The following is a 15,468-nucleotide window of genomic DNA, read 5'->3' as shown; positions in this document are numbered from 1 at the left end:
GACTTTTACCGTTTTGACAGACCTGCATCATTGCTTCCTGGTTCCCTCCATGCAGCGAGCTCCCCTGTCCAGTTAGCCCCAAAGACAAGTTACGCAGTGGTCTGGAAGTGGGGTGCAACCGTTTAGATAAGCTTCATCCTTTGGTTCTGCTTTCTTTTGAGATAAGCATGAACTTGCAGGGAAGTTCCCCTCCTCATCCCACTCTGAAGAGAGTTCCGCTTGGTGTAATTCTACCTTTATCACTTTCAGAATCTCCATCCTCAGGCCTCAAGTTTTGATCCACCATTGTCAAGGAATAGCCTTGGAGTGGTTCTCCTGGTTGGGCAAACCCAATCAGGCATAGAACTGAGTCAGCTGCAAATAAATTCCACAGCATAATGCAAATGCAAATGCCTCTCCTCTTGCCAAAAGTTGAGGAAAGTTCCATCACCTCCAAGGATATGACCTTGGAAGTACATTCATTCGGCTTCAGTAATTCCTCACTTCAGAGCTATTCATTACACAAGCTGTGAAGACAATGAATGAAGCCCATTAGCAGCTTGATACAGGCTGACAAACAGCCATGGGGACAAAAGTGTGTTTAAAGTAGCTGACTCCTAAACTCAGCATGCCAGCATGATGGTCAGGACTCTCTGGCTGTGCTGGTGCTCTTGGTTGCTGCACCTTTGTTCCCTGCTGCTAAGCACAGCAAAGGAAAGGTTTCCTGAGTCTCTTGCTGACACTCCCTTAAAGCCTGTTCAGCCCCAGGTGCACAAAGCAACCTCTGCTCCCAGGCAGCCAGATGGCTAGCTGCAATCCACTCACTCTTTAATTAACTTTGGGTTGGTTTTTTTCTCCCCTCTGTAGGTTGTTTCTGGGAAAAAGGGAGCTGACAGCATGCTTGTTTACATGAGATTGATTTGGCCTGGCAGCCACCTGGGTCTATACTAAGAATTTGGAAGGGTCTTTGGGTTTTGCTACCAGTGGAAAAAGAGTAGAAGATGAGAATCCAAGGGGATTTCTAGGAGGCATCTAAAGAAGTCATGTGAGTATGCAGGTTTACTGTGAGCCATATGCAGATGGGCAGCACATGAAGCAAAGCTGATGGGGGCAAACTAATCTGAGGCCTTAGTTACTGTGAACAGTTGAGCTGCTGCAGTGTGTAATTAACTGTAAGCACAACAACAAACACTGACCTGTAAACAGCTCCTCTAAACCCTGTGGAGTTGCTTGTGTGCATAAGGTTACACAACATACATAAAAGTTCTCTGTGAGGGTGCTGAGGCGCTGGCACAGGGTGCCCACAGAAGCTGTGGCTGCCCCATCCCCGACAGTGTTCAAGGCCAGGTTGGACACAGGGGCTTGGAGCAAGCTGCTCTAGTGGAAGGTGTCCCTGCCCGTGGCAGGGGTTGGAACTGGATGAGTTTTAAGGTCCCTTCCAACCCAAACCAGTCTGGGATTCTATGAAGTAGAAGCCTGGAAGGCATAAAGTGCTGAAGGAGAGGGGATGCATAAAAGAGGAGGTGAAGGAGAGCAATTTTTAATCAGGATGGTCTCACATGTAAAGGATGAAGCACATTGCCCACATCTGTCACTCTCTAGATTAAGAACTATACAATTACTTTGAGGCCATGTTGCTTCTGCCATCTGAGCATGTTGCAAAGAAAGGCACAGATGATGTGCATCTCACAGGCTGTAATTTCACTGCAGAGACAAGACAAGGGCAGAGCTGCTGCAGAAGTGTGTCTGGGAGCTGCACCCTGCCAGTTTGCATCAGAGATTGTTTCTTTAATTATTCTTTGTTGAATCATCTCCCTGGTGAACAAGCAGAGTCCTCCCCCTGGTGGCAAGTCAAGGAGATGATTTTTACTTGCCAAATAGCAATGGTTCTTTCACAGGTTATTATATGAAATAAGGAGCATCAGACAGGACCTTTTATTAAGTTAACTGATACAGCTGGGGATAAAAAGACAAGTTTGCAAAACACAAATCCTTTCCAGGGCTTACACAGAATTACTTCGAAGGCTGATATAACTTGGGAATAGTTTCTGAGTGCAATTTTGTTAATTTATTAGACAATTTGTAAGAGAAGCAAAGGATAAAACCTGCGCAGGGTAATTGTAATGTGCAATAATCCCATTATTTCCACTGAGTCTTTGTCTTTTAGTGCCCAACTGAGTTTTGGTGTCTACAATCCCTTAAAGGCAGGCTGGCGCGGAAAGTAAAATTCATAACACTACTGACGAGTAAAAAGGGGCTTAGTAGACAAGTTGGGTTTATTGTACACAATGATTTCCCCAAGTGAAGTCTTCAGATAGCTCTTCAACAATTATCTGTACAAAATGGTCTGTGTTTGTTATATGAAATTACAACAAATGCTTTTTGGGCAGGATTTTTTTCCCTTTAGATGACTAGTTTGGTGGATGTGGAAAGAGCAGGAGGCGTGGTTTATTTTGGCTTTACTAAGGGTTTTGACACCATTTCCCATATTATCCTCACAGACAAACTGATGAAGGACAAACTAAATAAATGGGCCAGGGGTGGCGGAACTGGCAGAACCACTGGGCTGAAAGGGGCTCATCGCTCCCTAGTTGAGTACCCATGGGGATGATACTTTAACATCTTCACTAACGATCTGCATGAACAAAGCCCCCTCTCAGCAAACTGGCAGATGATACAAAACTGGGCAGCATAGTTGATAACCAGACGTTGTGCTGCCATTCAGAAGGACCTCGATAGGCTGCAGGAATGGTCAGAGAGGGTTGGCAGGAAGCTCAAGAAAGGCAAATGCAAAGTCCTTCACCCGGGGAGGAATAACCTGTGCACCAGTACAGGCTGGAGGTAGATAGTCTGGAAAGCACCCTTGGAGAGGAGGATGTGGGAGTCCAGTTGGAGAACAAGTTCATCATGAGCCAGCAATGTGCCCTAGTGGCAAAGGCGGCCAACAGCATCCTGGACTGCATTAGGAAAAGCGTTACCAGCAGGTCAAGGGAGGCGATTCCACTCCCCCTTCTATCTTTTCAGTTCTAGTAGATCACTCCTAGTTATTACCCAGCCCTCAACACAATAGGTAGTATAATAATGGCTGTATTGTAATTACATGGAAAACCAACTGTTGCCTTTTAATTACAAAAAGGAGAAACCTTCTCCTGCTGTAACATTCAACATTAATAACCACTGCAACATAAATATATTCCCCCATCCTTAAGAACGGAAAGCAATGCCCTTCACCACAAAACACTGTCTGCATGCTTATGTTTAAAAAGGTTTAATTTTTCACCCAGGTACAAAAATACAGTACAATGTGATGGCAAGGCATTCGCCAAAAAACATTCAAAGAATAAAAGGGGGAGCCCCGTAAAGCTTTAACGTAACCCACCCATAACCTCATTTGATAAAACAATCAAAAGGTGAGTGCATAAGGAAGAAGTTAAGTTTCTGCCCAAAGGCAAATAAAGATGAATCACACAGAGTTTTACACAAAAATATGTTTGCAGAGCTAATATTTTCACATGCTACTTGGACATTCATGAAATTTATTCTACTTGGCTTAGTGGCAGAATTCATGGTTTGGGATACCTGACCCAGGAACATGCTCCATTCGTAGGAATCCCCAGTAAAAACAGTGGGATCATGTAATACCAGTGAGAAAAGAGGGATCCAGTCCTGATGAAGTGTCAGAATGTTGGCTACTTCTAGTTACTCCAACCACGCTGTTTGTCTGCAAATAATGTTTTGCCCTACTCTCCTCCCTTTTAACACCAAGTATCAATGGTTGCTCAAACGCACAAACTGATGTGTTTGTGCATTACCTAGTTGCAAATAACCACTATGGTACAAACTGCCAGGCAGAGGAGGAGATAACACTGTAACTGATGCATATATGTGAACTCCAGACGGGGTTTAACCTAACGCTGTTGACAGAATCATGTCCCTTCAGTGCATCTACATTCTTGGTCTGTTTAATTGTTTTCTTTTAGAGTTTTGAAGTGACAGAAAAGCATCAATCAGTGCATTCATTATAGTTCATCTCCCAGGTGTTTTTGTTTGAAAGCATCACCTGTTAGCTTCTCCTGGGCCTCCTTCATCCCTTGGACAACTGAAAGATTAGAAGAAGAGGTATCAGCTATTGAGCTCAAGATGAAAACATCAAGGTGAACTGGTAATTATGTGTTTTAAAACAACACAGTTACAGAATGTGGGTCTACAAAGTAACCTGTGGGTAAAACAGTCCTGCACCCTTTTCCCAACTGTTTGCAGCTGGATCATACGGATTCTATGATTTTCCATGCCACATCTGGAGACAAAGTTTAGGTCCTACGGACATTCTAGTAGGTATGAATGAGAATCATGATTCTGAATACGGTTCCTAAAGGCATAAGAGGACCACTCACTCATGTGGTACGTAACAGCTCCCAGTTCTGCTGTGAAGTATCATCATTTTTCTCTACTCAAAAGTGAATGTGTGTCCTCCACCTGGAGTTTCATCTCATTAAAAATACATTTCAAACTCCTTTGCACATACCTTGATCAGCATTGGTGTAGAAGTACTTGTAGCTGGGGTTTCCCTTCTCATTTATGATTTCAGGGTGGACTTTTCCACTGGGGTCTATGAAACAAGAAGCCAAGCATGAAATTTAGGTGGTAACAACAAGAACCCAGTCCTGTGAGTGCATACAACAGCTGTGAATGCCTTACCCATGAAAAGGATTCTGGGAATATAACCTCCATCAGGACTAAAGGCTTCATCCTTTGGCTCTTCATCATCCTACCACAGCAAGACAGAAGAGAGGGAACATACTAGCAAGATATCTAATAAAACACAACACTCATTCTGAAGAAACAATCTACTGCCTTCAGATTCCATTTACCCTGAGCAATTTACGTCTTGAACAGACACTAAGTAACTGCACTTGCACAGGAAGGATTATTTCTACCTAAACAAGTATCATTTGCGAAAACATTTTTTCCTGTTCTGTCAATTTGTATTAAACACTCCACTTTGGTATAGAAATGTCTGATATATCAGGAGAGAATGAATATAAATCCCTTTATTGTGGCAACAGAATGACACAAGGTACAAACTGTTAGAGACAATGGCAGAGAGCCAGGTTTAGAAACACAATTAAAATAACCAGACCAAAGAAAATCCTTCTTAAAACAATCAGCTCTATCAATCAGTCCTGAACACCTATTCAGGAGTGCAGGATTTAGGATGTACACAGAACAGGATGTAATCAGTTAAGCAGGATTCCAAAGGTTTAATTATTAGGCAGTACCATGGATATAAATCAGAGGGCCGCCTACCTCAAGGTTGACCATGACAAAATTATGGGCAAGTTCAGATATCTCCTTGGATTCAGCAAACTTTGGCTTCAGAGCTATTGAAGGAAGAAAAAGAAGAGGTGCATAAAGGCAGTGGAAAACATTTCAGGTCAGCATCAGAATCTCAGCTTCATTCCTCCCTCTGGAGAGCTGGTACTTTTCAATAAGCAGTGAGTAAATGGAATGTATGTATCCAACCGTTCCAGCCAGGATCAGAACAGCAGGTGACCGAAGTACTCCTTGCTGGGCAGCCATATGATGAAGCCCGGCCAACAGACATACGAAGTCATACGGGAACCAATGGAACAGAAGCTAAAAGCTTCCGGTAAACCACTATTCTCACCAGCTCACCCTTCAAGCTTAGCCATTAGGCCCAGCTTGCTTACTTGCACCACTGAGAGACACAAAGCCTCTCCTTCGAAGGAGTAAGGCAATTTACACTGAATTCTTGAAGGTCATTCTGTGCCATTTTTTACAGCCAAGTGCAGTACTACAAATGTTATTTTGCTGGCATTTAGGCATGGCTGGCTTTTGGCAGTGCTAATAGGGAAAGCAGTGTGATATTATACTGCTCTACATGAAATACAAATCCCATTAGCTACAGTTTGAGTGCAAAGTTCATGCTTCTCGTGGTTACATGCTTGGTATGCAAAGCCCATTGGAAATTTCAAGCAAGCTCTGGTATTAAACACACTTACCTTTGCAAGCTCCACACCATGACTTGTGGATGATAACCATAAGGGGCAAACCACTAAAAAAAAAGGCAAGTAAACAAGAAGATAGTCAAAAAAGCTTATAGTTAAGCCTCTAAACCAAATTCATGTACAGTTTAACAGTCGAGACTTCTACGAGGCTAAATGTAACCAAAAATGAGAGATGTAAAGAGTGTGTTCTAAGGCTGTCTTGCAAAAAAACCTTCCTAATCTTAACATGTATATTAATAATGCATTAGAACTGGCAGCCAACAACTGCTCGTGGAGAAGAAAAGACTTTCTCTTTGGAAAACTTGCTCCTATCAGGCTGGATATGCTCAGATCCACAACTGGTCATGTTTTGTACTGGAAGTGGTTAGTGACACCAGCTGCTTGAGACACCTCAGGATGGATTTTCATGGCTGCTTAAGGTGATCCGGCGGATGAGAGTCATGTATCTATTCCTTTTCCCTTTATGGTCTGGACCTTTCAGTCACCTCCTGTCACTGAGACCCTCCATCGAGCAGTAATCAAACACAGTAACCCAGCAAACCCCTGCCTGCCAGGCTAGCCTCCTAGGTGTCCGTACAGTGAAACAGATCTGTGACATATGTGACAAGTGTCAGGACCGAGAAGGAATGGGATGGGGGGCTATGGAGAACTGCAGCCTAAATAAAGTATGATGCAAAAGGACCAAAGTTATTCTTTATTATTCTCTCTCTCTTCCCAAAGAATTCACTTGGCCCCTATTACGTATGCTTAAACCAGGGATTAAGTTTCCACTGTCCTATGTTTTATTTAACCTTGTTCTTCAAAAATGCCTTCAGCATTCCACCTTCTGACAAAGTCAAGCTTTAAATTTCCCTAAGTTCCTTTATCATATGTACAGGCTGTATTATGAGCTTAGTGAGAGAGGCCTTAAAGACACTACAAATTTCACCTATTTCCTGTCCTTAGTGCTGGTGATCCAGTGAATCCACCACTTCACTGCTCCCGACTATTCTGCATCAATTGCTTCTATCATCCAGTTGAACTGGTGAATCCTGACTACGGTAACAAACTAAGGAACACTAAGAACCAGGAATTGGGAATCTCCTCCCTTTTCTCTTACCAATAAATCCCTTAAGCTACAGCAAAATATCCAAGGGAAGATGGTAATAATGATAAAGGTTTCAGAACAGTACGAACAGCCTAGAACTAGGTGAAGGAAAGGAAGGAATCTAGAGAGAACATACTGCATGGGTGCTTCTTTCAGGATATGCCAAGCAAAGCAAACTGTAACCTTTCTGCTATGTAAGCTCTGTAACCACATTAGGGGTTAAATACACAGTAGAACTTTCACACAGAGAAATTAAAAATGCCATTGCACATAATGGCAATAAATTAATTACTAGCAGAATGTATGACTTTTTCTTTAGCTGTGGATAGATGTGAAAGGAAATCTCTACTCAGCAGCAGTTATGGCCTTCAGAAGCAGGAAAGGGTGGAGGGGAAGCCATTAACATTTAGAGGAGCTCAAACAGAAGCCATTTATAATTAACCAGTATGTTATCACCTTTACATAGGACTCTGTGGTAAGGAGCAAGAACACACATCTTCCTAGTAAACCTTGTATTGCACCAGCATCCTCTCCCTGATGATGAAAAAAGCCCTTTTTAATTGTTTCCATACAATCCAACATGGTTTTGCCTCTTTCTTGAAGAGGGGCTGATTTAAATCTGGAAAACACACATTGTTCTTATCATCAAGGATCAGCACTTCATGAAGAAGAGTTCATGATCAGAAGAGTACAATCATCTGGTAATCGGTGCTGCAACACACTTTATACAGTTAAGAGAAGTTTTCAAAGCAGACTTTAAATGGAAGCACTCAATCCTGAAACACCAAGTCTTAATCAGTGAGAACTCACTGAAGCTGGATATACTGACTGTGTTTTCTCAGCTTTAATCCCTTTAATTTGACCAGTAAAATCAACTTCTTTACATCAGAGCAGTTTCTCAGTTCTGCAGTACCCTAGTCCACCTATGTCAGATAAAGAGCCGCTGTAACTGAAGTAACCCTTCCTGCCCCACTTCACCGTCTCCTCCCGGGTAGCACTACTCATGCCAAGAAAATCAAAAGCCACAGTTTATTAAAATGAGGAAGCATCCACCAGAGACTGAAAAGTTTATAATGAGCTATAGACGTGGTACAGCAAAGACTGGGATTGCTTGAAACTGAGCACAAAACTAAGTCACCTATCACAGCTGGCACAGACTTACAGGAGAGTTTCACCCAGAACACTTTTCCTACGAGAGCGCTCAATAATTAGCATTTTAAAGGTGTTTAATGATGACCTTGTAGAGAAAAGACACAGCGAGTTATTTCAATGAAATAGTCCCCCAGGCAAATTAAGACTTTACTCCATTTAAGGCACACATTTTATTGTTAAACCTGAAACAGAGAGGTCTGAGTTTACTAAGCCAGCACCCTTCTGCAGTGCAGAGTCTGCAAATCTATCTCTTGGGTTCAGGGGGATTTTTTGACACAGTCACATCCTAAAAACACAGCCTGTTCCAGTCTTAGACCTGAAGTCTCTTCTGCAGTTTGACATCACCTGGAGACATCCTTGGAAAAGCAATCTTATTCAAGACATACACATGCTAATGCGGAGAGGCAAAGTTTTCCCTATGGTCACTGCCTTCTGGGCTTCCATGTTCAGATGCTGTTTGACTACTGGCATTTACATCTCCATAGGAGACTTCACTTGCTTGAGGATGCAACAGTAGCTCTTCTTTTTGAAAGATGAAAGTGGGGACAATACAGAGGGATGGGGGACCAGCATCCCCAAAAGGATGCTCTCAGCAGTACAGCTTGCTGGCTACTGATGCGATAGATGGGGTCCAGGCTCTTCAGGGTCTGTGGCCCCTGTGACTGGACCACGGCCACTGCTGTGCGCTGCACCTGCGGCAGGCTCACTGGATGCTGCGGCTCAGGTACTGCAGGAACATGCCGGCCAGCTGGGGCAAGTTCTCATCCCTGGGCTGCATCTTGGTGTAGCTGATGAACTGCCTCCGCAGCCGGCTCAGCTCGGCCATGCTCACCGGCCGGCTCAGCACCAGCCCTTCAGCGACACCGGGGACACGGACCATCTCCCCGGGCTGCGCCCCGCTCCTCTGCGCGTCCATGACGGCGGCCAGCACCTCCTGGGTGACACGGTCGAGCTGGTGCAGGAAGCTGGAGGACTGCAGGGGCTGGGTGCGGGTGGCGCGGTGCGGCGGCGGCGGGGCGCTGTCGAACAGGGCGGCGCGGATGGCGTCCAGCGGCAGCGGCTCCTCGCCGTGCACCGTGAACAGCGGCCGGTCCCACCGGTTCTGCGGGTCCGGCGCCTCGAAGGGCGGCTCGTCGGGGCCGCCCGCGCCGCCGGCGCAGTGCAGGAGGCAGCGCGCCGTGCCCGCCTGCCGCGCCGCGCAGTACAGCTCGTAGCGGATGCTCCGCAGCTCGTTACCCGCGTCCACGATCACCACGTCCCGCCGGCTCAGCCGCCGCTCCACCTCAGCCCGCAGCGCCGACCGCCCGCCCTCCGCCTCGGCCACGACGTGCGCCTGCCGCTCCGGCCCGCCCAGCGCCGCCTGCAGCTCCGAGGCGCGGCGGCTCTTGCCGCTGCCCGGCCGGCCGCACAGCACCACCAGCGGCATCCCTCCGCCATGCCGACCCGGACGGGCACCGCGACTGCTTCCGCCCGGGTCACTCCCCGCCCCGCCACGGCAACCGCGGCCTGTGCCGGCCCTGCCGCCGGGGAGCCGCGGGCTCGCGTGGAAACCCGCTCCGGAGCGCCTCGCAGCCCCCGGGCTCGGGGCCGGCACTGCCCGGCGGCAACCACATCAGCCGGCCCCGCGGGCCCGCGTGTGGGGATGGCCGGGCCTCAGCCTGCGGCCGGCGCAGGTCCCCGAGGTGCCCTCATTACATCGCCCTCGCACTGCAGTTACCCCGAGAACCACACACCGGTACCTGCGTGACTGCTGGGTCCCGCACACAGTGAATATAAACCCAAGGCGTCTCCAGCATCTCTAACACATCCAGGCTGCACAGTTCACAGAACTGAAACAGGCTGAGGAAGTTGGGGCTGTTCAGCCTGGAGAAGAGAAGGCTGCGTGGAGACCTCATAGCAGCCTTCCAGTACCTGAAGGGGGCCTATAGGGATGCTGGGGAGGGACTCTTCGTCAGGGACTGTAGTGACAGGACAAGGGGTAACGGGTTCAAACTGAAACAGGGGAAGTTTAGATTGGATATAAGGAGGAAATTCTTTCCTGTGAGGGTGGTGAGGCACTGGAATCAGTTGCCCAGGGAGGTTGTGAGTGCTCCATCCCTGGCAGGGTTCAAGGCCAGGTTGGATGAAGCCTTGAGTGGGATGGTTTAGTGTGAGGTGTCCCTGCCCATGGCAGGGGGGTTGGAACTGGATGATCTTGAGGTCCTTTCCAACCCTAACTATTCTATGATTCTGTAAGTCTTGAAACCTCCAAGACCCCTGGCTTTGATGCATCTCACTCGATGTGTAACAGATAACTCCATGGCGGTTTTCATCTCCTGGCCTATGGTCAGACTGAGACCAAAAACCTGAGGTTTGGGTTTATCTTTCATTTGTTGTTGTTGGGTTTCTCCCAGTCCTTCAATTCAGTAACACGCAAACGCTGCCAAACTCAAACCATGGAATCATAGAAACGTTTGGGTTGGAAGGGACCTTAAAGCTCATCCAGTTCCAACCCCTGCCACGGGCAGGGACACCTTCCACTGGAGCAGCTTACTCCAAGCCCCTGTGTCCAACCTGGCCTTCAGCACTGCCAGGGATGGGGCAGCCACAGCTTCTCTGGGCACCCTGTGTCAGCGCCTCAGCACCCTCATAGGGAAGAACTTCTTTTATGCATTTAATAATATATATATGCCCATATATATGTAGGTAAAATATAAAGCTGCAAGCAGGTCTGTGTTTCTTTTCCAGTAACAAAAGGGGAGACGGGTGCATTACACCTGTCCCTTGCTGCGGGGCAACACTCACCCTGCCCAAACCTGAGAGCTCACCATCCCTCCCTCCTCCTCTGTCTCATTTTACAGCTTCTCCCCCTTCACTGCAAAGCAATGCTGCCGTTATTCCTGCGAATACTGAGATTAGTTATTTTCTTGCACGAGGATATCCAATAAGTGCTAAAATATCCAGTAATAAAACCTTGTGAGACTTCTGGACTGTACCACCTGGGTTAATTTGGTGTCTAGAGTGTAGAACTCACCAGATGGATCAGTTTGAGAGCAGAATTCAATTAAGCAGCAAACCTGGAAGGCACCATGAACTTCTGCTCATGCCAGCACTGTCAGATCTAGGGTGTATGTTTTAAAGTATAAGTGGAATTTATAAGCATACGATTTTCCTTCTGACATTTTAACAAGAAACAGAAGAAATTCTGAGGGGAAAAAATGAGTCTGAATATCTTTGCTTTTAACCTTTCCATAGGGACAGTGTTCATTTTAGAGTTTAGGCTTAACCCAGAAGAGGTTCTACTTAAACAACTCACCTTTTCACTACTGTCTGAAACTTTCCAACTCTATCTCCAGATGCTAACAAGGTAATTCTCTCATCTCACACTGAGGTCTCATCTATACAGGCACACTGAATTTTACCCAAGTACTGATACTCACACTTCTGAGTTTGAGCAGAGTAAGCACTACCAAAATACGTGTTTGTGGGGTTGACAACCACATCTTTCTTTACTATAAATAGTCAGGTATTTTCTTCTCATTTTAAAGACACACTAGGACTTCGAGGTTAGGTTGAACAGGGCGACATGGTCTAGTGTGAGGTGTCCCTGCCCATGGCAGGGGGTTGGAACTGAATGATCTTAAGGTCCTTTCCAACCCAAACTATTCTGCGATTTCCATCATTTAATTAGACTGCAGTGATTAAACCATGGTGGTGCTTCGGCAAAGTTAACAACACTGTATTTTCTCTCTAACAAGCTATAGGGATCCAAACAGTCTCCTAAAACACCTTCATGTTTACTAATAATTACTATTTTCTGTGGCTAAATTTAGGATTAATACAGAACTGCACCCAGAGGAGGCCACAAAGATGCTTGTACGGCTGGAGCATCTCTGCTATGGAGACAGGCTGAGAGAGCTGGGCTGGTTCAGCCTGGAGAATGCTCTGGAGAGATCTTAGAGCAGCTTCCAGTCCCTAAAGGGGCTGACAAGAAATCTGGAGCTTTATACAAGGGCCTGTAGGGACAGGACAAGGGGAATGGCTTTAACCTGACAGAGGGGAGATTGAGATGAGCTCTTAGGCAGAAGCTCTTCCCTGTGAGGGTGCTGAGGCGCTGGCACAGGGTGCCCAGAGAAGCTGTGGCTGCCCCATCCCTGGCAGTGCTCAAGGCCAGGTTGGACACAGGGGCCTGGAGCAAGCTGCTCTAGTGGAAGGGGTCCCTGCCCGTGGCAGGGGTTGGAGCTGGGTGAGCTTTAAGGTCCCTTCCAACCCGAACCACTCTGGGATTCTGTGAATGTTTTTAAGAAGACTTCTCAGTATTTAAATCTAACATACCTGGCTGCTGCCTCTTTCTTCCCATCTTCCAGTGTTCTCCAATGGATATGATCTCCAAAACCTGCCAGAGAGAAGGGTTTATAAATGCTGCACAATTTACCTTGTCAACCAACAGAGGAAATCAGTCCAACCCTTACGAATATTTCCAACTCATTTTATGTGTTTTTCTTAAAGCCAACTGTACTCCCAGTCCTGGAAAGACTTCTGCAATTATTTATAACCTACACAGTCTTACGAGGAATCCCACTGAAACTAATTAGCAACAACATACCACTCTCACGAATATTTGATATACATGCAAATTACACCAAAATCCCTTAAAGACAGATTAATAGTGAAGGGCCTTCTGACTATTCCCCATTCTTTTTCAGTCGGTGAACACTTATTAACTGATTAGTGACACATTAAACTTGTCAGCATGTGGACTCCAAACTCCCACTGAATGTGAAGTAAAGGAAGACTTAAAAATTCCTAAGCCAACATATGATCATCAATTGCTCCGAAACTATGGTGCTAAGTATCAGCGATGATGATCTCATCCAAGAGTGAGGAAGAACACCAGTACACAGATGTCTGTTACAGTGATGGAATGACGCAGGGAATATTTTATCCCCTTTCTAGATAACAAATCTGTTGTGTCAGTTGAGACAATGGTGAATGAGTGTACACTTGACAGCTGCAATACAGGGACCACAGGGGGTTTTGATCCTGTAGCCAGCACAGCACATGGCCAAAAGCCACATGTAGAGCTGGGACAAAGCTGTTCATATGGGACTCCCCTGGGTGACCTCCTCAGAGGTCTCACAGCTCCTGTAATGCAGGGCAATGCTGGACAACCAAACATCAGCCTTGGCTTTCCCCTTCCCATCGCTGAGGGTCTGGATTAGTCAGCAACCCCCAACACTCAGGGGGTAGATTTTGGGAGCTACACAGGGGTCAGGAACCACAGACTGCCTGATGCTGACACACGGGAAAGTGAATATTGTGTCCAGTAGACAACTATGGCAAAGAAGCAGGAGAAAGCCAAAAGCAGGGTGAGCAGAACCTCATGGCACCTTAGCTCAGCATCCGGGAGGCTTGAACAGTTGGCACAGGATTTTTATTACCTTATCTTACAGCTGCTAGGAAGGACTGTGAACATACATGATGTAACACAGCAAATATTGAGTTGTGCTAGCAGTAAGGCGGGGATGTCCATGTCCAATCACACGTACCAACTGCACAGGCAGCTTCGGACACCAGGCTATGTTTGCACCCATGGAACGCAGCAGAGCAAAAACCAGCTGCATTAGCAAAAATCACATTTACTCAGAGTATTGACACGTCAGCTATTTCATTCAAAGGCCAACACGCTCCCTGTGAGGGTGCTGAGGCGCTGGCACAGGGTGCCCAGAGAAGCTGTGGCTGCCCCATCCCTGGCAGTGCTCAAGGCCAGGTTGGACACAGGGGCTTGGAGCAAGCTGCTCCAGTGGAAGGGGTCCCTGCCTGCAGCAGGGGTTGGAACTGGATGAGCTTTAAGGTCTTTAACCCAAACCAGTTTGTGAGCCTATGTTAAACGAGGGAAAACCTATAGTGCTATCTAGGAAACACTTTTTGAAAGCTTTTCTTTTTGTCTTTTTAAACTAAAACACACTTCGTGGCGACCTTCAGCACGTTTTTAAAAGCATTACACATCACGCTAAGGAGTGTTTCTTTTGAATGAAACTCATCTGAGGCGTTAAAAGGGAATGGCTGAGGTCGCCACCACAAGGCTTTGCTCTCATTGATCGAACTGTGCTACTACCAGCCCTGAAGAGATGGATTTATCTCCGCGACAGTCTAAAGCCACGACCCCGGGGTGAAGCTCAGCACCCTGGCACACACCCTTACTGCACAAGCTATTAGACATGGCAATTACACAGCGAGGCCTCGGCGAGCCAGCGGCGAGGTGAGGAGCGGTCACGAAGGAAAAGGGAAGCCGAGGGCGAGAGGGCAGAGCCATTCATCGCCTGCCAGGAGCCGGCGGCAGCGCCGGCAGAGCCTGGGCTGTGCTGACCGGGGCGGGTGGCACCGAGGGGCTGCTCCCCCCGTCTCCGCGCCATGGAAAAGCGGGACCTCTCCAAAGGGAAACTCTCCGGGAACAGAACCCCAACGGCAAAGGTCGCGACCGGACCCCACCGTCTTCAAGGTCTCCCTGTGCACTGCCAGGCCGGACCGTCCCCACCGCCAGCACCCCGCGCCCCCCGGTCCAGCCCGTCCCGGCGCACCCTGAGAGGAGCGGAGAGGAAAACCCGAATAAAACGTATGTCTGACCCTTGCCGAGCCCCTCCGCGGCGGAGGCGGCGGAGGCCGCCAGCACCAGGCACAGGCAGAAGATGGAGGCTGCGGCGGGCTGAGCCTTCATGGTGTCGGCGCGGGCAGCAGTCCGGCCCCCAGCCTTTCCAGGCAGCACCGCACAGATAAGGTGGATTTTTTCCTCTCTTTTCTTTTTCTCCCTTTTTTTTTTAAAGCCCAGGAAGTGATGTGAGGCGGATGTGGGCGGCGCGATACCCTCCCGTCTGCCCGGGGATGGCGGGGAAGGCTGGAAGGGGAAGCTGGTACTGGGGAGTGGGATCTCTCAGCCCTCTGAGCGGTGTCCGCCGTTTCTGTCTCGGACGAAGGAGCTCAGTTTCGCGCAGGCAGCCCAGGCCGCTGGGGCGGGAGTACCTTGGGCACACCGGGACCCCCCAGCCGTGGTTACTCCCGGGGGAGCGGGCAGCGAGGGGCGGGCTCCGGGTTTACGTTCTCCTCCCAAATACATCCTTTTGTCCCGCTGCTCTCCGGGGCTGCGCAGCCGGCTGGGGCGGTAAAACCGACCGCAAGCACTTGTGTGTGCAGGGGGGCGCGCCGTGCTGGCGCGTTCAGAACCACCACGTCCGGTCCGCCGGG

General features: G+C 47.8%; 2 protein-coding genes and 1 long non-coding RNA gene across 3 annotated transcripts; 1 reads left to right on the top strand and 2 right to left on the bottom strand.

The window, feature by feature from the left end:
• Positions 1-3,231: 3,231 nt before the first annotated feature.
• TXNDC12 (thioredoxin domain containing 12) lies at positions 3,232-15,063 on the bottom strand. The gene is made up of 7 exons (XM_065673347.1): positions 14,854-15,063; positions 12,562-12,622; positions 6,003-6,055; positions 5,287-5,360; positions 4,678-4,747; positions 4,505-4,588; positions 3,232-4,078 (listed from the first exon to the last, which is right to left on the bottom strand). The coding sequence occupies exons 1-7, from the start codon at positions 14,942-14,944 to the stop codon at positions 3,999-4,001; spliced, it is 513 nt and encodes a 170-aa protein (XP_065529419.1). The 5' UTR covers positions 14,945-15,063; the 3' UTR covers positions 3,232-3,998.
• On the top strand, positions 3,918-6,694 carry LOC136011492 (uncharacterized). Its single transcript, XR_010611395.1, has 2 exons — positions 3,918-4,141; positions 4,240-6,694. It is a non-coding gene; the product is annotated as an uncharacterized LOC136011492 (long non-coding RNA).
• Positions 8,111-9,854, bottom strand: KTI12 (KTI12 chromatin associated homolog). Its single transcript, XM_065673345.1, has one exon. It carries the CDS (start codon positions 9,671-9,673, stop codon positions 8,951-8,953), a length of 723 nt encoding a protein of 240 aa, XP_065529417.1. The 5' UTR covers positions 9,674-9,854; the 3' UTR covers positions 8,111-8,950.
• Positions 15,064-15,468: the final 405 nt, after the last annotated feature.

The sequence above is a fragment of the Lathamus discolor genome, chromosome 3, assembly GCF_037157495.1.
Source record: "Lathamus discolor isolate bLatDis1 chromosome 3, bLatDis1.hap1, whole genome shotgun sequence".
Lineage (NCBI taxonomy): Eukaryota > Metazoa > Chordata > Aves > Psittaciformes > Psittacidae > Lathamus > Lathamus discolor.
Note: the sequence above shows the minus strand (reverse complement) of the source record. Positions and strands in the feature narration are given on the sequence as shown.

Coding starts and splice junctions, on each gene's coding strand:
- KTI12 (XM_065673345.1), bottom strand. CDS start 9,673: ATGCCGCTGGTGGTGCTGTGCGGCCGGCCGGGCAGCGGCAAGAGCCGC.
- TXNDC12 (XM_065673347.1), bottom strand. CDS start 14,944: ATGAAGGCTCAGCCCGCCGCAGCCTCCATCTTCTGCCTGTGCCTGGTG. Junction 6,056..12,561: donor AAGAAAGAGGCAGCAGCCAG/GTATGTTAGATT, acceptor CTTTTTTTTTAG/TGGTTTGCCCCTTATGGTTA. Junction 5,361..6,002: donor ATGGTGTGGAGCTTGCAAAG/GTAAGTGTGTTT, acceptor TTCCTTCAATAG/CTCTGAAGCCAAAGTTTGCT.